The sequence below is a fragment of the Lissotriton helveticus genome, chromosome 5_1 (assembly GCF_964261635.1).
Source record: "Lissotriton helveticus chromosome 5_1, aLisHel1.1, whole genome shotgun sequence".
NCBI classification, from domain to species: domain Eukaryota; kingdom Metazoa; phylum Chordata; class Amphibia; order Caudata; family Salamandridae; genus Lissotriton; species Lissotriton helveticus.
Window position 1 is genome coordinate 2,142,909,741 of NC_136065.1, and position 24,291 is coordinate 2,142,934,031.

General features: G+C 47.3%; 1 protein-coding gene across 2 annotated transcripts in view; it reads right to left on the bottom strand.

The window, feature by feature from the left end:
- NUP188 (nucleoporin 188) overlaps nt 1–24,291 on the bottom strand; it is a 761,473-nt gene that overhangs the window by 430,083 nt on the left and 307,099 nt on the right. For both annotated transcript variants that reach the window (XM_078646272.1, XM_078646271.1), the window contains exons 19-20: nt 18,197–18,273; nt 17,952–18,066 (exon numbers count right to left, since the gene is read on the bottom strand). In XM_078646272.1, coding sequence (XP_078502398.1) covers nt 17,952–18,066; nt 18,197–18,273 — 192 coding nt within the window. The remainder of the gene's footprint in view (nt 1–17,951; nt 18,067–18,196; nt 18,274–24,291) is intronic.

Below are 24,291 nucleotides of genomic sequence, written 5' to 3' on the forward strand. Positions count from 1 at the left end.
GATTTCACTGGAGACGTCCGTAAAGCTAATCCAGGTATGGCACCGAAGCACCTCACTTGTGCACATTGAAAAACGAGAGGAGTAGACCCTCAGGACCCTCGTCTGAAGGCACGCTCCCCTACTCGCCTAGAGGCCTCATTAGCTCAGAGTCAAAACACAAGTGTGAGAAGAGTATACAGTAAATGAGTCTCTGGCCGAGGAAGAGCGAGGTTCACATGTGAACATATGAAATATGCCAACGCTAGAGAACTAGAGTTTCAGGTAACTAATTTCTTCTCCAGCTTTCATCTTTTATATATTCACATACTTGAATCAGAATAGCAAGTATTACATAACTATTATAATAATATAATAAATAATATAACAATTTTTAAGAAATGAGGCTCATCTTTATTGAAACATGTTACGAGAACTGCCTGTCCCATTGCTGAGCCTACTTCTGTGATCACATCGAGGCAGTAGTGCTCTGTGAACGTGCGTCTGCTCCTTCAGGTACCTGCACGGCATATGTCTTGCAAGGGTACAAGGCCCTAGAGTTCAACATTCATATTCAAGCGCCTGATCGAATGTGCATTCACTAGTCCTTGGAGCAGACGCTTGGCCTTGTTGTGACCGAAAGTAAATCATGCGGACGATTGGTTTTGCTGAGGTGAAAGGTGGTGCAAGGTGAGATGCAATGTGCTACCCCCTGTTTGGTAAGCGGTTGACCATTTAAAGATACAAACAGCTGGTCTGATGAACGAATGTCGCGACTGGCGTTTTTCGAGGCACAGGAGGAAATACCGGTTACTCTATCTTTCTGATTGGGAAAGTTGGTGGCTTAATATGGCCGCCTTGAACGTCGTGCCTTTTGCGGAGTCAACTTTTGGATTGCTGATACCCTGAATTATATAGGGATTATTGTGTTCTTCTCTACCAACATACTTGGTGCATACGACTCTTCCAGAAAACTGGCCACTTTATAGAACTCTCTGCGAATACCTATCAACCAAAGTGCCTTCCTTGATACGTTTTTTTTTTTCTTCTCATATTTGGCAAACTCCAATTGCTACACTCTTTACAATCTCCTGCCCTGATGAAGTTCCTCAAGTAGGAACGAAACGCGTTGGCTGTTTGTTGTGGATTACGTACAAAGAAGAAAAATAAATTTCAAAACACTCCCACGTTTCAATTTGTGGATATCTATCTGGTGCTGCCTCCATATTATTCGAATATCTTTTTCTTGCAATTTATAGAAACTATTGCCTCTGCCAACGTCTAAAGAGTGCTGTGAACTTTCTGCTGACAATGTTGGATTTGGGAAGAATGAGCATAGTAGGACAGGTTCATTTAGGGTTGCTTTACATAATTACTTTGTCCCTTGCGAATCGGAGAAAGGATTATTTGCCGGCAAATGCCTGTATTTCTCCTACCCTCCTTGCTGATGTAAGCGCTAGGAGAGTGGTTGTCTTCCAAGTGATTCAATTTAGTACTGGCGTGGTCATGCCACAGAAATGAGGATCTGGATTCAGTCATCCGCCTTTGTCTTCCTCCGTACATTGGATCAGCAGAAATGGAGTAAAGATGTATGCCAAGACGATAAACCATGTGATAGAAATGGCATTGTTCATGGTCCCTGGTTGAGAAAATTTACTGGCCTAGCACCTACATTTTCTGTTTCGGGGGACATAGAAATCCAGGGTGCGCTGGCCCCACTTTTAAGCAATGCAGTAGATTGCTCCCACTCGTCTACAGTTGTAGACTGACCGCATCTGCATGATCTTTGTGGTACCCTGATAGATGCTCCATGGCAATGGCAACTTCGTGCAAAGTGGTCCAATCCCATAGCTGTTGCACCTCTTCCGAGAGGTAGGGATTGTGTTCTTCCCTAATTTGCTATGTAAAACAATGACTTTGCATTGTTTGTACTGTTGAGGGCTCCTTGAGCTGCTATCCTTGGAAAGGATACTTTCAGGCCCTGTCTTATGACTCTGAGCTCAAAAACGTAGATATGGAGCACCTTTTCTGCGTTTGACAAAACCCTCTGGTCGACAGTTCCTGAAGTGAACTCCCCAGCCGTTCATGGATGCATCCGTTGTCCCCCCTGCTCTGTCTGATGAAGATTGCTTGCTTAAGTCGTCTCGTCACGTGCCATCCCAGGAGCCATTACTTTATTTCCATTGTGTGACAAAAGAGACAAGCCCACAGCAAGGCATAGATAGCGCCGCAACAACACCAAGAAGGTGAGAATTCACCAAGCAGTACTGCCGTAGCAAGGGGCTGGTGCGAAGAAGCCGCAATAAACACAAGAATCAACGGGAGTCCTACAGTGAGGACCTGTAAGAATCTTAAGGGAAAGCAGGAGACAAACTGCGGCGACATGGGGAAAACAGAGAAGAATCAGTCATGCATCACATTCGGATCTAAGAAAATTGCTGAGGCATCAAGGATACAAAAAGAACGCAAACAAGATGCAGAAGGAAGTGGAGCAACAGCGTTCGATGTCACATTGTTAGCGATGCAGCGTAGTCGGCAATCTATTGATGGCAAGATAGATTCATTAAACTTAAGAATGGACTATACGGCTGCTAAACTAGATACACACAGTGGATTACGGAGGCCGAACAAAGAATCTCCACTGCTTAAGACACACAGCACGTCGTTGTCGAGAAATGCTCAGGTATTGAAATAGTTTTGGCGGTGATACAAGCAAAAATTATGACTTAGAATCCCTCTCAAGACGTAATAACCTGTGCATCACAGGGGTCCCAGAATAGGCCAACACAGGACGAATGGAACTGCATGTAGAACAAATGCTAACCACTCTGTTTGGCCCAGAGAACTGGTCTAGTTCACTGGCAATGGAAAGGGCGCAACGATCCCCGACAGCGAAGCCCCCTCCAGGGGTAGCACCGTGCCCTATAATAGGCAAACTACTCAATTATCAAGACATAAACACAATGTTATGACTGGCGCGGAAGGAGAAGGACCTTAACTATCAGAGTCACCAAATACTCTTCTTCCAAGATTTTACTGCCGCGGGGTGCAAGCAGCAAGTTGGGAGTTCCTACCCATAAAGCACCAACCCCAAAAAGCCGATACAGTTGCAAGGTTCAGATTTTGACATTTATGATTTTTCGGGGGAAAATTCTTGTTTTCTTATGCTCATGAGAGTCTTTCAGATTTACGTCACTCTTTTGAGGACTCATGGTGGGTCTTTTTGAAAGCCTTTTCAGGCTATTCTTTACGTAGTTGACTATCTGACCTCTCTTCTGAACTCACTATTTTCCTCAGAAATTGGGGTGTCTTTCGCTTTTAGCTTTTGAAGCCATGATGACAATCTCCTGTCTCGGTCTTTTAAAGTTTTGGAGGAAATGTACAGCATATTTTACAAACCTTCACCGTGTGAGCTGGGTAGAGGCAGTATATGTAGTCCTTAAGCTGGTCTTCAGAATTTAGTCTCTTCTACCCACACGTTCCGCATTGCCTGATAAGTCCTATTTTAGTCAAGTTTGACAATGCCGGCAGTCAGATTTGCTGTTGATGTTAAAGACTGAAGTAAAGGTAATCCTTCTGTATTTAGCAAAAAACATAGTTTAACTGAGCAGAGCTCAAGTGAGACTCCCTATACATGATGTGCGGTAGAACATCTGAGGAAAGGAAGCCTTTGAGGGGTGTATTTTAGAGGGTGCTGCAGGTTGATTGGTTGGAATGTGGTTCTTTTAAGAGCTGGAGATATTTTATTAAAGTAAAGGTTTTATAGCCTTTATAGGCTATGTTTAACATTGTTCTGCTTTCTAATCTTACAACTGGACTCCCATTTTGGAGACGGAGAACGACTTAAGCATCCGAATCTATGAAAAATCCAATAATGAAGAAATCACACAAACAGCAGCAACAAGACACTCTGGAACTGCAACCTGAAAGGAAAGTACAGCACTGAGATGCACAATGCACAGATAGTATATCATAAAGCTGCAGACTGCAGTGACCAGACACCATAGAGCTGCATCCTGCATGGACAATAGAGCACCAAGCAAAAACGGTTGTATGACGGAACGAGGCTGGTAAAAACATTGCATGCCTTTATAACGCATTTATTTACCCCACATTTTTTTTTTAGCTCGCATATGCTTTTACCTCGTGTGCCATTACCACACCTTATTCGCTTAATTTGGGTAAGTATTAGTAAGGTCAGTTTGAAGAAAAAAAAATGAATATGCTACTTACCAGTATGCATCTGTTCTTGGCATGTAGGGCTGCTGACATTCATATCTATAGCATAGATCGCCGCCTAGTGTTGGGTCCGGATGATTGCACATTGTTGTCCTGGAAGAGTCTTCGAAGTATCACGAGATAGGTGGCTCCTCCCCTGGACTACAGTGCGCATGGGCATCGACTCCATCCTCAGATTGTTTTTAGCCATTGTGGCAAAGATGGAGTGTAATAGTGTAAGCGATGGCCATGCTAAGAGTAAGTGTAAATTCTGCAGCCGCTACAGGCGCCGGGGAGGAGGGCGGGCGATATGAATGTCAGAGGCCCTACATGCCAAGAACAGATGCATACTGGTAAGTAGCATATTCAGTTCGAGGCATGTGGGCTGCTGAATTCATATCTATAGCATAGAATATATAGCAGTCCCTCCATTAGCGGCGGCCGCCTGTGCCAGCTTCAGACGTTTGAAAAAGTGTCTTTAGAACAGCCTGCCCTACAGCTGCTTACTGCTTGGAGTGCACATCTACACAGTAATGTTTAGTAAATGTGTGTGGGGTAGACCATGTGGCTGCTCTACAAATGTCTTCTAAAGGGATATTTCCAAGGATAGCCATGGAGGCCCCCAACTTACGGGTGGAGTGGGCTCTGGGGGGGATTGTTAAAGTGCGCTTAGCCTTTTGATAGCAAATCTGAATACACTTAACGATCCACCTGGCTATACCTGCCTTGGTAATGGGGTTGCCCTTGTGTTGGGCAGAAAAGGCAACAAAGAGTTGTTTCGTCTTCCTAAAATCTTTGGTCCTATCAATGTAGTACATCAAAGCCCTTTTGACGTCAAGAGTGTGGAGCATTCTTTCAGCCACTGTCTCTGGATTTTGGAAGAACACAGGCAGTTCAATAGTCTGATTGACATGGAACTGTGAAACCACCTTTGGAAGAAATTTAGGGTTAGTGCGCAGCACCACCCGGTTGGAGTGAATCTGTATGAATGGGTCTTGTACAGTGAGCGTCTGGAGCTCACTAACACGTCGCAGTGACGTAATGGCTATAAGGAAAGCCACTTTCCATGTTAAGAACTGAATCTCGCATGAATGTAGAGGCTCAAAAGATGGACCCATCAGTCGGGTGAGTACCACATTAAGATTCCATTCAGGAGCAGGTGGGGTCCTGGGAGGAATGACTCGTTTGAGCCCCTCTAGAAAAGCTTTAATGGCAGGCACTCGGAAAAGGGAGAGATGCTGCCTGTTTTGGAGATAAGCCGCTATGGTGGATAAATGTATCCGAATGGAAGCATATGCCAGATTGCATTTGTAAAGATGCAACAGATAACAGATGATGTCGTGCGTGGACGTGTCAAGTGGGTCAATGTCGTGGTCCACGCAATAAAGGACAAACCACTTCCATTTTGCTGCGTAGCATGCTCTGGTGGTGGGCTTTCTTGCCTCCCGTATGATATCCATGCATTCAGGAGGTAAGTTGAGGTAGCCAAACTCTAAGACCTCAGGAGCCAGATCGCCAGGTTGAGCTGTTGCGGATCTGGGTGCTGAATGTCGCCATGGTTCTGCGTCAAAAGTCTGGGTGTGAGGTGCAGCCTTTGATGCGGTACCACGGAAAGTTCTAGAAACGTGGTGTACCATGGTTGGCGTGCCCACGTTGGAGCAACTAGGATGAGTGTCATCGAGTGTTGCTTCAGCTTGCGTGCCACCAGCGGTATTAGAGGTGCTGGAGGAAAAGCGTACGCAAATTTGCCTGACCAGTTCATCCATATCGCATTGCCCTGCGACTGTGGGTGCGGGAACCTGGCGGCAAAGCTTTGGCATTTGGCGTTTTCCCTTGTGGCGAACAGGTGTATCTCTGGATGACCCCACTGCTGGAAGTACGGGTGGAGCACTGCTGGATGTATTTCCCACTCGTGCATTTGGTGGCTGTACCTGCTGAGCAGGTCCGCCATCTGATTGTCCTTGCCCGGGAGGTGTTCCGCCATGAGGAAGATGTTCCTCTGAATGGCCCACTTCCACATGCTCTGAGCCAGATGAGACAACTGTGGAGAGCCTGTACCTCCCTGCTTTTGAATATAGTACATGGCTGTCATGTTGTCCGTCCGGATCAACACAACTTTGTTGCACAGATGTATTTTGAATGCCTTCATTGCCATGAAGATTGCCATCAGCTCTAGGTGGTTGATGTGCATCTTCTTTTGCTGCGTCGTCCATAGTCCCTGCACAGTGTAGTGGAGTACATGAGCTCCCAAACCCTGGAGAGAAGCGTCCGCCGTTAGGATGATCTGTGGCACAGGCTCCTGGAACGGTCGGCCCTTGCAAAGGTTGCGTGGATTCCACCAATGCAGAGAGTTGTATGCCCGACCGGTCACCAACACTAGGTCTTTCAACTGTCCGTGAGCCTGATTCCACTGACGTGCCAAGCACTCCTGAAGCGGACGCATATGTAGTCTCGCGTGCGGGACTATAAAGATGCAGGAGGCCATCATGCCTATCAACTGCAGGAACACTCGTGCCTGAAGCGAGTGTTGCGGTCTGAATTTCTGGATCAGCAATTGAATGCTGTTGATCCTCAGTGAAGTTGGCTGTGCTGTGGCTGCCAGAGTGTTTATTGTCGCGCCTAGATACTGCCGCACATGGGTGGGCTGAAGGTGTGACTTTGGATAATTCAGTGAGAATCCCAGATCGTGAAGAAGGTGAATGGTGTGGGACATGTTGGCAGCGCACTGCTGGGCTGACTTTGCTTGGACAAGCCAGTCGTCCAGATAAGGGTAGACGTGAACGTTTTGTCTCCTGAGGTGCGCTGCCACTGTCGCCAGGCATTTTGTGAACACCCTGGGCGCCGTGGTCACTCCGAAAGGGAGGACCTTGAATTGGTAATGCTGATTCTGAATGGTGAATCTGAGGTATTTTCTGTGTGACGGATGTAGTGGAATGTGAAAATATGCGTCTTTTAGATCTAATGTTGCGAGGAAATCCCCTTGATTGAGCAACGGAAGAACCTGCTGCAACGTGAGCATATGAAAGTGTTCTGAGAGAATGTACTGGTTTAGGGGCCTGAGGTCTAGTATGGGTCGCAGGGACCCGTCTTTCTTTGGGATTAAGAAGTACAGGGAGTACACTCCCGAGCCTCTTTGTTCCACTGGCACGAGCTCGATTGCCCCTTTTTGCAGCATGGATATAACTTCTTGCTGCAATAAGTGCAAATGCTCTGTTGACATAGGACGGTGCTTTGGGGGGATGTTGGGTGGAGTGGATGTTAACTCCAGACAATAACCGTACTGGATAAGTTTTCTGACCCACCTGTCTGTGGTGATGGATTTCCAGACTGGCAGGAACTGTTGGAGTCTCCCCCCGACAGGTGTTGTATGGTCGGGGGGCAGTGACAAGGCGTCACTGTTTGTTGGCGACGGAGGATCGGGAGTTGTTGTTTCCACGACCTCTGCCCTTGGTGCTGTTGCCACGATAGCCGCCTCTACTCTGCTTGTTGTAAGAGGTTTGTGCACAACTTATAGTGTACTGTGTTTGCTGGGACATCTGGCCTCTGGAAACACCTCTATTGCTTGAGCGACGAAAAGTACTACCCCTGAACTGCTGGGACTGGAGAGCCCCCATAGACTTCGCAGTTTCGGTGTCTTTTTTGATTTTTTCCAGGGTGGTGTCCACCTCAGGTCCAAATAAGTGATCAGGGTTTACAGGCTGATTGAGGATGGTGGTCTGTATCTCCGGTTTGAACCCGGAGATTCTGAGCCAGGCCTGACGCCGCAACATTACAATGGTGTTAATGGCCCTGGCCGCGGTGTCCGCTGCGTCCAGTGCACACTTAATAGAAGCATTTGAGATGAGTTTCCCTTCTTGAATGAGCATCTCAGCTGCCTCCTTATACTCATCTGGCAAGTGTTGTAACAGGGTTTCAAGTGTATCATAGTGTGCCCTGTCATATCTGGCCAAGAGCGCCTGTGTGTTAGAAATACGCCAGGTATTGGCCGCTTGAGCCGCCACCCTCTTCCCTGATGCCTCTAGCACCTTAGATTCCTTGTCAGGGGGAGGAGCATCACCAGTAGTCTGTGAATTTGCCCTTTTCCGGGCATTAGAAACAACCAGGGAGTCCAACGGCAACTGGCCCTTGATGTAGGTAGGGTCGCCAGGTGTCGGCTTGTACTTTTTTTCAATTCTGGGGTTTATAACCCTGGCACGTGTGGGCTCTTTAAAAATATCTGCAGCATGTTTCAAGACACCCTTCAGCATTGGCAGAGTCTTGACAGTCTTTTCAGAGGTGGAAAAGGTATCAAACAGAAAGTCCACTTCAATAGGGTCAGCATGCAGCTGGACGTCGTGATTTTTAGCTGCCCTCTCAATTAGTGCATTAAATGCCGCAGAATCCTCAGTAGGGGAGGTTTTGCCAGTATATACTTGAGTGTCCGGGGCAGTGTGCGGATCCCCCGGGTCCCCAGCATCTGCCCATGTGTCATGGTGATCCTCCGGATCAGTGTCGGCAGGGTAGTTGTACTCCTCATCAACCCCTTCCCCAGCCTCCACATCTGAGTAAGTGGGCGAGATTGGAGCAGTGTCCTGAGCACGTGGAATAATCAGTTCAACAAGAACTGGGGAATCCGCAGAAGCCTTTTTCCTCTTCAAAGGAATTGTGTAGGACTCCATAGGCTGTGCCGGTGTGATCTTTCGCTTGTAGATGGAAAGTTTACCGGTGTCGGCGTCGATAAACTGTTCCGACTGCTCCTCCAGAAGAGGTTGTAGATGCTTTGTGCCTACAACTGCAGGGGTAGGCTTCGGCCCCGTGGACACCTTCATGGACGCGTCGACGACCGTCCGGGGCGCGAACGCCTTCGGCGCCACTTTCGGCGGCAGCGTGAACTGGATCGGCGCCGTCGACTTTTGCGGCTTGGCTGCGGGCTTCGGGGTGGAAGTATCCTTTGGTTCGACCGCGGAAGCCTTGTCCTTGATGCGCTGCAACGAGTCCGACACCTGCTTTGTGAAGGATGCGGACGGTTTCGTTGACCCAATAGGTGTTCTTGATCCACCACCATGTGCAGACTCGAGGGCGACAGTGCTTCCGGCCTTTTCGGGCCGACGTGCAGGATCGACAGCTTTCGGAGCTCCGAGTCCTCTGTCTGTGTCGACGGCCTTCGGCGCCGATGGTTTCGGGTCGGCGGCCTTGACAAGCGGTTTCGATGGCCCAGTCTTCGGTTCGACGCCCTTGAGCGACTTCACCGGTTCGACAACCTTCTTAGGCTTCGACTGCACCGACAGGTCTGAAGACGTGGAGCCGACCAAGGCGACAGGCGCTTTCTGTTTTGACGGCGCCTCTACCACTTTCTGTTTTGTCGAGACCGAAGCTTTAACTTTCAGTTTCGATTTGACCAATGGCGGCTCCGTAGAAGTGTCCGTAGCCGGGCCCGGAGGCGAGACCGTGGATCCAGGTGCAAGATCTTGGGTAAGGCCATGTGGCGATCCCTCGACCTGAGCCTTAGTTATTGTTCGAACGGGGCATAGCTCTTCACCTGAGCTATCTTCCGTGGCCCCATAGGCCTCATTGTCGTCTCCTACCTCGTCGACGACGTCTTCTGTGTCGAGCCTTTCGACGTCTGTGTCGTAGTTGGAGTCGATCTCTGCCGCTGCAGTTGAAATCGGCTCTCGATCTTCCTGCTCTTCTGCTTCTTCCCCCTCGAAAATGTTCACCGGGTCAGGGGCCGTCTGCTGGGCCTCCTGGCGCGCCACGCGCCAAAGTCGAATCGTCTTCTTGGAGCGAAAACGAGAACAAGCCATACAGTTGGCTTCATCGTGATCCGGCGACAGGCACTTGTTGCACACCGGGTGGACATCGATGTGGGGCTACTTCGAGTTGCACACGGGGCATCTCTTGAACGGGCTCCGTTCCATGATGTGTCGTCGAATAAGTCTGGCTGTGTTGACTGGGCCTCGAGCACCGAAGAGCCACGCGACTCCTCTGGATGTCCGACTCGGGAATTGAGCCGGAACAGAGCTGGGCACCGAACGCAAGACAATACCGACGCTATAGGAAAGGCCTTTGGACCGAAAAGAAAGTTTCTATCGATTCCGAACTTGAGTGATCAAAGATGCATCCGAACCCAATGGCGGAAAAAAACAATCTGGGGATGGAGTCGATGCCCATGCGCACTGTAGTCCAGGGGAGGAGCCACCTATCTCGTGATACTTCGAAGACTCTTCCAGGACAACAATGTGCAATCATCCGGACCCAACACTAGGCGGCGATCTATGCTATAGATATGAATTCAGCAGCCCACATGCCTCGAACATATGTATATATTTTTTTATCTTTGGGGGTCACAGTGCTCGAGAGACCAATCATCTCAGCTGGGCTTCCACCAATGGGAGTAAAATTGAACACTAGTAAAAAGCAGCGGATGGCAGTTTGTGGTGATTGGCATATGATTAAGGCAAATAAATGCCGAAACGAGTCATGCCTCCTGTACAGCATTAAAGTTGTTTTGTTCCTGGTCCCCCGCTGTGTCCCTCCGGTTCTTTTTCTTTTGGGGAAGAATCTTCTTTTGGAGATATATATATATATTTTAATTTTTTTTAATCTTTGGGTGGGGTCAAACTCCCATACTTACCTTGGGGGTGAGACGCGCTGTGACGCGCTCTAGTCTATTATAAAAGGGCTTCTCTTGTCTCGGCGTCTGTTGTAAGCCTGAGCATTTTTCTCCCTCCTGAGGCGGAAGCCGGGAGGTTCTTTGCACTATCCCTTACTCTGCTTCGTTTTAGCGTATTGATACTACCTTGTACCCTTGCTTGACTGAAAAGGCAGTGTATTTTAACTAGCATTCTGGAGCACTTGTAATTTCTATTTTGAAGCTTCTCCTACCTCCTCCGCTACTCGGGCCGCTCTCAGCTGAGCATAGACGCTGAGAGATCGGTCCCGAGTAGTCAAAGGGAAACGCGGTGGCCATCTTGGGGGTGAGACGCGCTGTGACGCGCTCTAGTCTATTATAAAAGGGCTTCTCTTGTCTCGGCGTCTGTTGTAAGCCTGAGCATTTTTCTCCCTCCTGAGGCGGAAGCCGGGAGGTTCTTTGCACTATCCCTTACTCTGCTTCGTTTTAGCGTATTGATACTACCTTGTACCCTGCTTGACTGAAAAGGCAGTGTATTTTAACTAGCATTCTGGAGCACTTGTAATTTTATTTTGAAGCTTCTCCTACCTCCTCCGCTACTCGGGCCGCTCTCAGCTGAGCATAGACGCTGAGAGATCAGTCCCGAGTAGTCAAAGGGAAACGCGGCGGCCATCTTGAGGGTGAGACGCGCTGTGACGCGCTCTAGTCTATTATAAAAAGGGACGTCCACTCTTCGCGTAGCGGACGCGATTTGCGGACGCGCCGGACTCACGCCGGAGTCATGCCAGAGTCCTGTCCGTCAGCGCCAAGGAAGCGCCAAGGGCCACGGGGAATATACGACATAACACAGGTCCCGGTATGTCTAGATCGTTTCTTCTATCTGAACAATTCCTCTTCGCACTGCCATGAAACCCTCAAACCCGACACATGGTACGGCCCAATTCACTGCCAACACTGTAAGAAAACCTTCTGGCCAGAGTAAACATACAAAAATAAATCACGATCCACCACTCTACGAGGGGGGCTTATCAACGCCAGATCTATGTGTAAAAATGCACAGCACATTTATGATTTGATTACAGAAAGAAATTTGGATTGGCTCTTCATAACTGAATCGTGGTTAAAATCCTGGTGTAACCCAGACATAGTAGTAGCCCTCCCACAAGGATTTCAAATCCAGCGTTTAGATAGACCAGAACAAAGGGGAGGGGGTCTGGCTATTATTCACCGTGACACCATAACCTGCACTACCTATGAACTATCTGATATAAAGGGAGCAGAGTCTATGGCCTTCTGTTTAAATATCCATGATTCCTTGTCATTTTCTGGAGCCCTGGTATATCGCCCTCCGGGGCAACCCCAAGAATTCCTAGAGAGCATAGGGGATGTACTGAGCAATTTGACGCTCAGAGCTGCCCATTTCACATTACTAGGGGATCTAAATTTCCATCTTGATTCCCCTAATGACCCAGGAGTAATGTGTATCACGGAAATAATTAATGTGCTTGGTCTTACCCTGTTGAACAATGAACCTACACATAGCGCGGGCCACATATTGGACTGTATTTGTTCAAATTTTAACCTGTTAACCTGTTCATCCCCAGTAGTCCAAACTTGGTCTGATCACAAACTTATTCCTTTTGAGGTGACCTTAAACTCACCCCATAATACCCACAGAGATACCAAAATAAGATCGACAGGAGGAAAGAAACCTGATTGGGAAAAAGTCCGCGCCCAACCAAATTTTCTAACAAATGTAACAGAGACTAAACCTATACTATCTGGCCACACCGCAATAGATAATCAATATTTTTGTGATTGGATTACAACTCTCAGTAACCAACCAGACCTGTTGAGGGGAAAAACTACAATAGGCAACAGAAATAAAAGAAGTGCCCCCTGGTTCTCCCCCACTTTGAAGAGTGAACTAGGCAAAGTGAGATCATTAGAGCGCAGATGGCGTAGAAAATATGCGGAAGAAGACCATAGGATCTATAAAGCAGCACGTAGGCAGTATCATGCTGCTATTAAACTAGCAAAAAAAGCTCACTTCTCAGAGGCCATTACCTCTTCGGGAAATGATCAAAAAGAAATATTCAAGATTGTAAATAGCTTTACTAATCCTAGGGCACTTGCCCAAGATATTCCGCCCTCGCTATCACTGTGCAATTCCATAGCAGATTACTTTGACAATAAAATTCAAGCCATCGTCAAGGAATTTCCACCTCCAACCTTAACTTCAATCCCTACTGGAAACACACTTATAGAAGCGAATGGAATGAACAATCTAAAAAAACCTCATCTCAATGTCTTTGCGCCCATTTCCCTGGAGGAATCACGTCAGGCCATTTTGTCCAGCAAGTCTGGATCACCATTCGATCCGTGTCCTCCCATGTTCTTAAGAGCCCTGGCCAATGAGGTAAATCCCATAGTTAATGGGATTATCAACTCATCTTTGGCAACGGCAGAGATTCCATCAGAATGGAAGTTAGCTGCGGTTAAACCTCTCCAGAAGAAGCCTTTACCTGACCCTACTATTCTTTCCAACTTAAGGCCCATTTCACTGCTGCCGTTGCTATCCAAATTGACTGAGTCATTCGTTAATAGTCAACTTACTACATATCTAGAAGACAATAACATCCTGCATTTGAACCAGTCGGGATTCAGGTCCAAACATTCGACCGAATCGGCACTCTTATTCTCTGCTGAATCCCTGCGCTCCGCTATGGATCTAGGGAAGAAGGCCGTCTTGATATTACTCGATCTATCAGCGGTCTTCGATACGGTCTCCCACACCATCTTGATTGACCGTCTCCTGAGCGCAGGGATAGGTGGAATAGTGCTAGACTGGTTCAAAAACTTCTGAGCCAAAGACGACAAATCACTGTGCTGGGCCATTTCAGATCTGATGAAAGACCAATTTAAACAGGGGTACCACAGGGCTCTATTCTGAGCCCAATACTTTTCAATCTTTATATGGTACCTCTGATTGAGCTAATTTCTTCGTATCAGATCAGCACTATTTCCTACGCTGACGACACGCAGCTCATTCTGGTACTCGATAGGGAGTCACTACAAGCGGAAGATAACTTTAAAACATGCCTAACAGCGACATTTGAATGGATGAAGACCAATCACTTGAAGTGCAATTCTGGAAAAACAGAAATACTTCCATTTGGCCCGCAAAACCTGTTTTCCCCCAAGCAGTGGTGGCCTGAAGGAGCTGAAGCTCCCCCAAACACCATCTCCTTTGCCCGCAACCTGGGTGTTAAGTTCGACAATGTGCTATCCTTCAAGCAACAAGCCATTGGGGTAGCAAGTACCTGTTTTCATATCATCAGAATGCTAAGGACGTTTTTCGACCTCCTTCCTCTGTCCACGATAAAGATGGTAGCGGTGGCACTTATTACATCAAGACTGGACTACTGCAACAGCCTGTATGCGGGAGCGAATAAGACCGTGCTACACAGGTTGCAGATGGTCCAGCATGCCGCCGCCCGCCTTGTCCTGAGCTGGCCCAGGAAATCATCGGCCTCGGCCGCACTCCGTGCCCTCCATTGGCTGCCTATCAATAAGCGTCTATTATTTAAAATCTTGATCATTACTTTTAGAGCTTATCACGCACAAGGACCTAGATATCTCTCCAAAAACTTCAAACGGCATCTTCCAACTCGGAATTGATATTGATATTGATATTGATATTGAAATGTATTTGTAGAGCGCTCGTTCGCCCGGGGGCTTCATGGCGCTATAGACAGGAACACATTGCAACAGCCAGAGGACGCATGGAGGAGCTTTTCAGAACGCCTGAGAGAAGAGCCATGTTTTAAGGGAACGTCTGAAACTAAGAATATTGTCACACATTTTTAGGTGCAGGGGAAGAGAGTTCCAGAAGGTAGCTGCAAGGTGGTCAAAGCAGCAGCCTCCAAGACGTTTCCTTTTATAAGAAGGGACAATCAGAATGTATTTGTGCATGGAACGGAGATTCCGAGAGGGATTGTATTTTTTGAACAGGTCTCTAATGAATAGGGGGCCAGTCTGATGTAAGGACTTAAATAAAGTGCACCCGGTCTTAAAAGCCACCCGTTGCTCAACAGGCAGCCAGTGTAGTTGTTTTAAGCCTAATCTAACAGACTGCCTCTTAGTTAGGTTAAGAATTAGTCTGGCTGCCTGATTCTGAATCAGCTGGAGGCGTTTCAACTCACCAACCTGGAGCCCAAGGTACAGGCTGTTGGAAAAGTCCAATCTGGACAGAACCAGGGAGATGACAATCTGTGTGAGCGCCTCCAGAGAAAAAAAACGAGCAATTTTCTTGATTTTCTTCAGCTGGAATAGGCTGGAGGACACCACTGCCCCGACCTGTCTTTTCAGAGAGAGATCTTCACTAAGATGAATTCCTAGACTCTTGACCGAGAGCGACTTGGATGGTGGAGCTCCCATGCTGACTGGCCAGAAACCAGGGTTCCAGCTCAATGCGCTCCGCCCAGGCAAGACCAACTCAGTCTTGCCTGGGTTGAGTTTCAGGTGACTGCAGCTCATCCAACTCAGGATGTGAGACATGGTGTTTTGAAACACTGCCACTGAGTCTTCGGTGTTTAAGGGGAAGATGAGCTGCAGATCATCCGCATAATTGAGTATGGTTACTCCCGTGTTCCTGAGAGAGTACAGCAGGGGGCATAAATATAAATTAAAAAGCAGCGGTGACAGGGAGGAGCCCTGAGGGACTCCGCATGTTGTGGGGATGGTGGGAGCAGTAAAGGAGCCCAGCCTCACCGATTGTGTGCGGCCAGTAATAAATGAGCGGATCCAGCTCAAGGCCGAGCCCCTGAGACCAGCCTGTTCGACACGGTTGACCAAGATGGTATAGTCAACCGTGTCGAATGCCGCTGATAAGTCTAGTAGCACCAAAGCCTGATGGATCCCCTCATCGGCATTCCGCCTCAGAGTGTTCTGGACTGAGACGATGACTGCTTCAGTTGAGTGAAGGGGGCGGAAGCCAGCCTGATTAGGCGCAAGATACTGTGAGTCTTCCAAAAATTTGGAGATACTATCGCAGACATGAGCCTCCAAAAGTTTGGCGCAGTACGGCAGCAGAGAAATGGGCCTATAGTTAAGGGGGTCCGATGGATTAGCCCCAGCTTTTTTCAGCAAAGGGATGAGGAGGGCTTTTTTAAAACTGGCGGGGACTAAACCCTGAGAGAGGGATCCGTTCAGCATAGAGAGAATACTCTCCGGGATGGCAGTTCCCACCTCGCCCAGAATATATGGGGGGCAGATGTCCTCAGGGGAGCCCGACTTAACTTTAGAAAGGAGTTTAGATAGGCAGGCAGCATCAATGGGGGGGAAAGATTCCAAAGTGGATGGGTTATAGTAAAGATCAGTCGGAGGGGGGGATGAGATGATGGGAATGCTTTGCTTTATGGCACAGATTTTATTAAAAAAGAAAGCGTTTAGTGTATTGCAAAGGTCCTGGGTTGGAGCCACAGCTAAGGAGGTTCTGTCGCTACCACTGAGGCTCTCCACAATTTTAAACAGTTCTCTGGATTTGTTGCGAGATAGAAGGATTTTTTCAGAGAAGTAATCGGTTTTGTGTTTGTGGATGAGTTTTTGATACTCCTTTCGCGCCCTGCAGTAGTCGGCCTTGTCGAGATCTAAATACGCTGTTCGCCACTTTCGCTCCTTTTGACGGACTTGCAGTTTCAAGGTTTTAAGGTGCGGTGTAAACCACCTATGAGCATCTTGGGTGCGGGAGCGAGGGAAGTTGGAACAAGGGGCATGAACATTAGCTGCCTGAAGTAGCTTGCTAGAAAAAGTTTTTTCCATCCCTTCAATGTCCTGGTCTAACAGGGGGAGGGATAATGTTAAAGTGTCAATAAAGGCAGGGAGGTCAGCGTGCTTCCAGAGTCTAACTTTCCCTCCTTGCTGAAACAGCTGTTTCCTGCTTTCAGTGATAGTGATGGAAAAGTTGATCAAAAAATGGTCCGACCAGATACATGGGGTAATGGAATTGATGGTGAGAGGGATATTCTGTGACCAAATCTGGTCAAGGCTATGTCCTTTAACGTGAGTAGGGAGGTGTATCTGCTGAGATCCTCCCACCTTAACTTGCTAGTTGTTCCAAAATTCAGACTAGCGACCAAAGGTGGAAAATCCATCGTAGTGTTAGGCTCCAGAGCCTGGAACAAACTTCCTCCTGCGCTTCGTCAAATTCCATCAGAAGCTCTTTTTAGGAAAGCCTTAAAGACCTGGGTTTTTACGCTTACTGACACTGCCTGTAAGGCTTTGGTGTAAGGGTTATCTGCACAAGATTTGCTCCAGCTTACCCCCCTTTTTCTATTCTGGGGTGGCTCACAGCGCCAAGATGCTCCTTGGAGTGACAGAATGCGCTATACAAAAGCCATTTTACATTTACATTTACCTTGAATGTATGGTAAAACCATGAGTGGTAAAGGTCTATATGTGGTAAAAACTTGTACGATAATAAATGCGAGGAAAAAGCGCTGTGATGTACAAATCGCATTGTAAAGACTGTTTCGCACAGCAAACAGCGATGAGCTTTAACGCTGCAGGGACAATACAGAAAGGAATTTCACAATAAGGGACAATAAGCCTAGAGACCCTGAGTAGGAAGCTTCACAAATCCCCGATTGACAATACAGCATCGGGAACTGCATATAGAAAAGACAATAAATGAATGAGCTGTACACTGCACAGATGACACATCAAGGCTGAATACTGTAGGCAAAAATCTATGTATGTTCAGTTGTGGCAGACAAAGGTTAGAAGATGAACCTATTTGAAAACCACTAATTATTCCATTGCAAGGCATTCAGCTGGAGTCCCTCCCTAGCATGGGCGGGAAATGAATAGCTTTCCCTTCACTTCTACCATATTCTCCCTAGTGCTGGAAGATTGACCGGCACAAAAAGTGGCAATGCTTAGTGTAGAATACTCTATTGTCATACTTTCATACCCATCTTCTCAATTCAGGCTCAATTCTTAACCTCACACTTGCAAGACACAGGTACTCCAACTCAGAATCACCTCCTCTTTGTGGTGGGGCAGCCACCCTCCATTCACAATCTTCACTTTTGAGACTTAATCATCAGGATTCAGTTTAGGAAATAACCGTCCTAGTGTTACTGACCTTAATTAAGGTTGTGACGAGGCGAAGGAACGAGATGGTGACAGGGTATTCCCCCTGCGGCTGTTCAATGCCCAAGAGAAGATGCCCATATGCTCCAGCGTTCATTCCATCAGTGCTGCGAAAGAGCAGGGATTACATTAGAAACTGAGATCCAGCAAGGGCTGCAGCAGTCACTTTAATATTCACTTAAAAACACTCCAACCCTTTCAAATGACTGCTAAGAATGACATTCCATGCGGATTTACCTGATCAAGTAACCAGTGCCGGAGACAGGGTTTGCTACAAACGGTAAGAATCCTGTATGGTGTAAATCAATCCATACCTGCACACGAGAAAGAAGAAACAAATGAATACGGTGTTACGTAACAGCCACAAACATCAGATCATTCAAAACGGTAGTCACAAAAAACAGATGTGTAAAATTACATCTAACTGAAGCACAAATAATCACACAGACAAAATAACATTCCATTAACAGGCTACGATCTACCAAGATAAGCTGTCTTCTATGAAGGTGTCCTTCCCTCGCCTCTGGCATGCAGAGTCTGAGGGTCAGGTAAATCAACAGGACAAAACAAACAACTGCATAATCCACAACCGGTATTACGTAAACTAAGATAATAATGTATTAACAAAATGAAGCTAAATATGAGGAATAATGAACACACAATCACACGTTATTGCTAAAAAGAATAAGATGAACAAGCATTCAATAATAAAAACATAACTTAAAATAACTGATGTTAAAAGTGGGCTATTAGTTGTGAAGCAATTAAAGCTTACACAAAAGATTCCACAATTGCCTTTTTACAGGGAACAGGGTACCCTATTGCAGCCCTTGACTGTTAGGATAGTGAAGCATAGCAAGCCATGGCCTATTGAGGAGGTGGGGTGGCATAGTAACCCCAGTAACCCTTTTTCACTTATCACGCGCACCACACTTTATTGAACTTGTTTTCTTGGTCCTGAAGAAGCGCCACTGATCTGTTTCGACCACACAGGCGCAAAATAGGTTGAGCTCTTCAGTTACATAGAGTTCATTAAGCTTACATAGGTAACGCTTGACCTAAGAGTTTTTTAGTCTGCCAAGGGTGCCCTTTTCATAAAAAATTTCTCTTTAGGCAACCCTTAGACAGTTTTAGACCCAATCTGCACGCACCACCGCACCCTGTTAGATGACCCACATCACACACCTACATGCACCAGACGGCGTTTTGTCTTAAAAGATTTCCGCTAAAGTGACCCTTTGGGGGACCCTTGGGCATTGAAGCGCCGGCCCGACGAGGAGCAAAACGCCCAATGATGAAGCATGACATCCTTCGGGGTGTGTGAGGGCATCAAGAGACAAGACTTACTCTTTCCTCTCACAAGTGGACCTCAAAAATCCTAGGACTACCTACACCTCTATCTTACTCTATATTGAGTGGGTGACTACATGTACCCCTCATCTGGAACAGTGCCCCCTGTTTTGATGAATACAATTCTTAGTGATCTTCTGCAGGAAGAATAGGTTTCATTGCAGACATGAATTTTACAACACAGGCGGACATCTGAGCAGAGTCACCCTTCATGCACTCCTCCAAGGCCTCTTGGCATGTGCGCACATTGAGGATGCGGAAAATTGGACGCATCCCAAAAATTTGCAAGGGGTGCAGGATGTTGCAAATGCATATAAAGTGAATTAAAGTTTCTTATCCATTGCCGCAAAAGCGCCACTGAGAGGGTGTCTTCCTTGTACCTCTGGTCATACTTATTTGCCATCATGGGGATTTGCCCAAAGCATAGTCTCATTAAATGGTGTTTCACTGATGGCTTCACGGCAAATGTTAAGTAGTGTGGTAGGGTTTCAAGCCTGTAATGTTTTGACGCTGCACTGCCATGGGAGAGATTTTTCACAGCTAGCACATCATATTCTACTGACAATATCGTTTCTTGTTTTGTTAACATTTTTGCAGTCACGCCTATGGGTAATGAACTGGACCATATATCTTGGACTTCTCTTAAATGTGAGATCAGGGGCATTTTAGATTTTAAGCAGTAGGAAATAGACCACGCTTTCATGATCCCATATTGAGATGGCCGGCTAAATTCCATGCGAATTTGCACCAGAGAGGTCAGGTTGGGTAGATTGAAGACACTGCGGAAACAGGCTGATTGCGCAATCTAGCCATGTGAACATTTTATCTTTGAAAATCAGCGCACCAAAGGCTACTGTGGGTAAATATTAGGCGCCCATCACACAAATTAACAGTGAGAGATCCGGAGAATTCGGGGCCTTCTTTGTTCTTGAGAAGGCCCCCTCCATGCAGTGGGACACTCGTTGCATTGCTGCAATATGCGGTCCCGATCTTTCTCTGTGGTCTGTCCAGACTCCCAGGTACTTATATGCAGCCACTACCTCTATAGATTTTTCTTCAATATACCAGGGACGTTTTCTTGCCCGTCTCTATACCATCATCATCTTTGTTTTGGAGATGTTGATCTTTAAAGCGTTTGTTTTGTAGTACGAGGTCAATGAGACAAAGATCCTCTGGAGGCCCACCTGAATTTGGTCGAGGAGAATCGTATCATCTGCATATTGCATTGATTGAATTTTAGTGGATGCCGTTTTAGGTGGAAATGTTCGAGTGAGAGCCAGCCACTCAGGTATGTCTAATAGGTACAGATTAAAAAGTAGTGGGGCCAATATACACCCTTATTTTAGGCCTTAATTGGCCATGATTTTATTAGTCTTGACCATCCAGAAGAAACTCATTTTTTCCCAGGCATCAGTGTAGACAGCGATAAGAGCATTTAATGGGGATTGCGGAATGTATTATTTATTTTTTTAAACAATCTGGGGCGGACTACGCTGTGGAAAGCTGTTTGGAAGTTGATGAAAACCAGGTACAGCGACATTCCTTTTGTGGCGAGAGTGCCCTTGATCATGTGAGCTACATAGACCAGGTAGTCTATGATAGCCAGCCCTTTTGAAAGCCGGTTGAGTACATGGGATCAGTTTGCAATTCTTGAAGTAGAATACTTGCATAACCCTTCCCTTCAATGTCAAGGAGAGCGATCATCTGGTCATTTTGTGGGCTGGAGCTGGCCCATATCCCAAACATTGGAAAATCACGCCTCTACACAACCGTAAACAGACCTCTTCGCACCTTGAGTGACTACTATGCTTCCGACCTCTCCGACTTCTGCAACTCCTACCTAAAAACAGTCCCCACTTAAGGATCATTCCTTTCCTCACTGCAACATCCCCGTTATTATGGGGATTAGCAGAATCCACTCTTCTGCCGGCTCCCCCAGACTCCCCCCCCTTCAACTTACCGGCATTCACTCGTGCTCTCCCCCGAAAATTAACCCTAAACCCCTGGCCTACATGCTCGTGAACTGCCCGTCGGCTGTTTGACATGCGACCAAAATATCAGAAACCATCCTTAGCGAAGATATTGACGTTGCCTTCCTCACGGATACCTGGCTCAAAGATCACTCAACACCCATCCTCGACCTACTCTACCTCATCCTTATCTTATCTTACCTTATGCTGTATTTATAGAACGCACTGACACCGGAGGTTTCCTGGCGCTGTGATTAAGATTGAAAGTGGGGGTCATAGCTTAAATGAGGTTTGAGAAGAGCCATGTTTTTAGGCTCTTTCGGAAGCTTAGTAGGGTACCAGAGGTTTTAATATGGAGGGGGAGGGAGTTCCACAGTTTGGGCGCTAGGTAGCTAAATCTGCACCCACACAGTTTTTTTAGTTTAACCATCGGGGTGGTGAGGAGGTGAAGATGGGCAGAACGGAGGTTACGAGCCGGGCGGTGAGAGTTGAGAGTTAATCCTCCCCCGGTTAATCTATTATCAGAAAAGACAGATCTGAAAGAATAGGGGGTGGTTTAGCAATTTTCTTAAAAGAAGAACTCCAGCTCTCCCTACTCAAGAACACAGACTACACAACCGTTGAATACCTTGAAGCCGAACTTAAGATACAAGGTTCTCCCCCAATACGACTACACAATATCTAACCCCCACCTGGTGATCCTCTTCCCTTCGCTGAGGAACTATCTGACCTTCTTACGCAACCATTACTTTCTAACTCTAAAAATCTCTCCCGAGGAGATTTCAACCTTCACTGGAACGTACCAGAGGATCCCACAATCAACCTTCTCACTAATCTTCTCGAGATTAGCGACCTCAACCTACTCTAAAGGGGCTATTCTTGACGCCATCATTGGAAACACTGACATGGCATCCTTATCCAACATCATCCCTATCGACTGGGCTGACCACCACCTCACATTGCTCATGATTTCCCCCTCAGCCCCGCCCGCCCCAGCTAAAAACAACAAAGCCACAATAGTAACCAGAAATCTTAAGCATATCCCTCCTGGTGTACTGGAGTCCAAACTTTAAACTCAACTTCGTCTCACCCCACCCTCTATCAATCAATCAAGCATTTGTAGAGCGCACTAATTATCCGTGGGCGTCTGAAGGTGCGGGGGGTGCAGCTACTTCTCGAACAGCCAGGTCTTGAGATGTCTCCTGCAGATCAGCAGGTCCTGGGTCTGTCGTAGCTGGGTGAGCAGGGCGTTCCATATCTTGGTGGTTCGTTAGGAGAAGGATCCGCCGCTGGTGGTGGTCCTAAGGATGCGTGGGACGGTGGCAAGGGCGAGGTCGGTGGAGCGAAGCTGGCGGTTCGGGGTGTAGAAGGCAAGACGTTTGTTGAGGTATGCTGGTCCGGCGTTGTGGAGTGCTTTGTGAGCGTGGGTGAGGAGCTTGAATGTGATCCTCTTGTTGACTGGGAGCCAGTGCAGGCCTTTCAGGTGGGCAGTGATGTGGGTGTGGCAGGGTATGTCTAGGAGGAGCCGTGCCGAGGCGTTCTGTATGCGGTGGAGTCTTTTCTGGAGTTTGGCCGCGTAGAGGGCTTTGCCGAAAGTCCAGTCTGCTGCTGATGAGGGCCTGGGTGATCGTCCTTCTGGTTCCGGTGGGGAGCCATCTGTAGATCTTGCGAAGCATGCGGAGGGTGTTGAAGCAGGAGGAGGAGATGGCGTTGAAGTGCTGGGTCATAGAGAGCGATAAGTCCAGGATGAACCCCAAGTTGCATGCGTTGTCTGTGGGTGTTGGTGCGTCTCCCAGGGCGGCTGGCCACCAACAGCCGTCCCTGCCGGAGGGGGTGGAGCCGAGGAGGAGGACCTCTTTCTTGTCTGAGTTAAGTTTCAGGCGACTGTTCTGCATGCAGTCGGCGACAGCCTTCATTCCTTTGTAGAGGTTGGTTTTGGCGGTGGCGGGGTCCTTGGTGTGTGGATCAGCTGAGTGTCGTCAGCGTAGGAGACGATGCTGAGGTTGAGCGAGCGAACGATGTTGGCGAGCGGAGCCAATCTCAATGCCAATAAACTCACTGAGCACTTTAATAAAACGGTCTCCGAGGTTTTAGATCAACTTGCCCCCCCCAAACTTAAAACTCTAAAAAATATCCCTTCCAAATCATGGTTTAACTCAGACCTCAAAAATGAAAGACGCTCACTTAGGCTTGCTGAAAGAACATGGAGACAACACCCTTCTCCTTCCCATCTCGCCCTCATTAGAACTGCTAGATCTACCTACAAAAAACAAATTTTCCCTGAAAAGGCATCTTTCTTTCGTTCTCAACTCCCCCGTGCCAAAAACAGACCCAGAGAAATGTTCAACATTGTTAGAAACCAAACCTCCCCTGTCCCCCTCAACTGGACGGCCTGCACTAACAAATGTGAAGAAATTGCTAACTTCAAGGCCAAAATTGCCAAAATTGATCAATCCTTCCTTGCAATTCAGATACCACCCACCCTCCCATGTCCTTTTGATGCTACCTCAATACCACCCTACCCCTGATTCTACCTCCTGCTTCCCCCCTACACCTTCCTTTCTCAACCCCTCCTGAATCCTACCTCACTATCCCACAGCTTAAAAATGATGCCTTCTGGCAGAATTTCCACTCCGTTTCCGCAAGTCTTCAACATCTTATCTACATTAAAACCGTCCTCTCACACAAAAGACCCGCTCCCATCTACCCTCATCCAAGAACTAAAGCACGTCATTGTCCCTTATTGGAGCAATATCATTAACTCCTCCCTTTCCACAGGTTGCGTCCCTGTCTCCCTCCAACACGGACAAGTCACGCCCATCTCTAAAAAACCCAAGGCCGATCCTAACGACCCTAACAACCTCCGCCCTATCTCCAACCTCCCCCTTCTTTCCAAAGCCCTTGAAAAATGTGCCCTACTTCAATTGGATAAACACATCGACACTTACAACCTGCTCGACCCTCTACAATCCAGCTTCCGTAAAGGCTGCAGCACAGAAACTGCATTGTTTA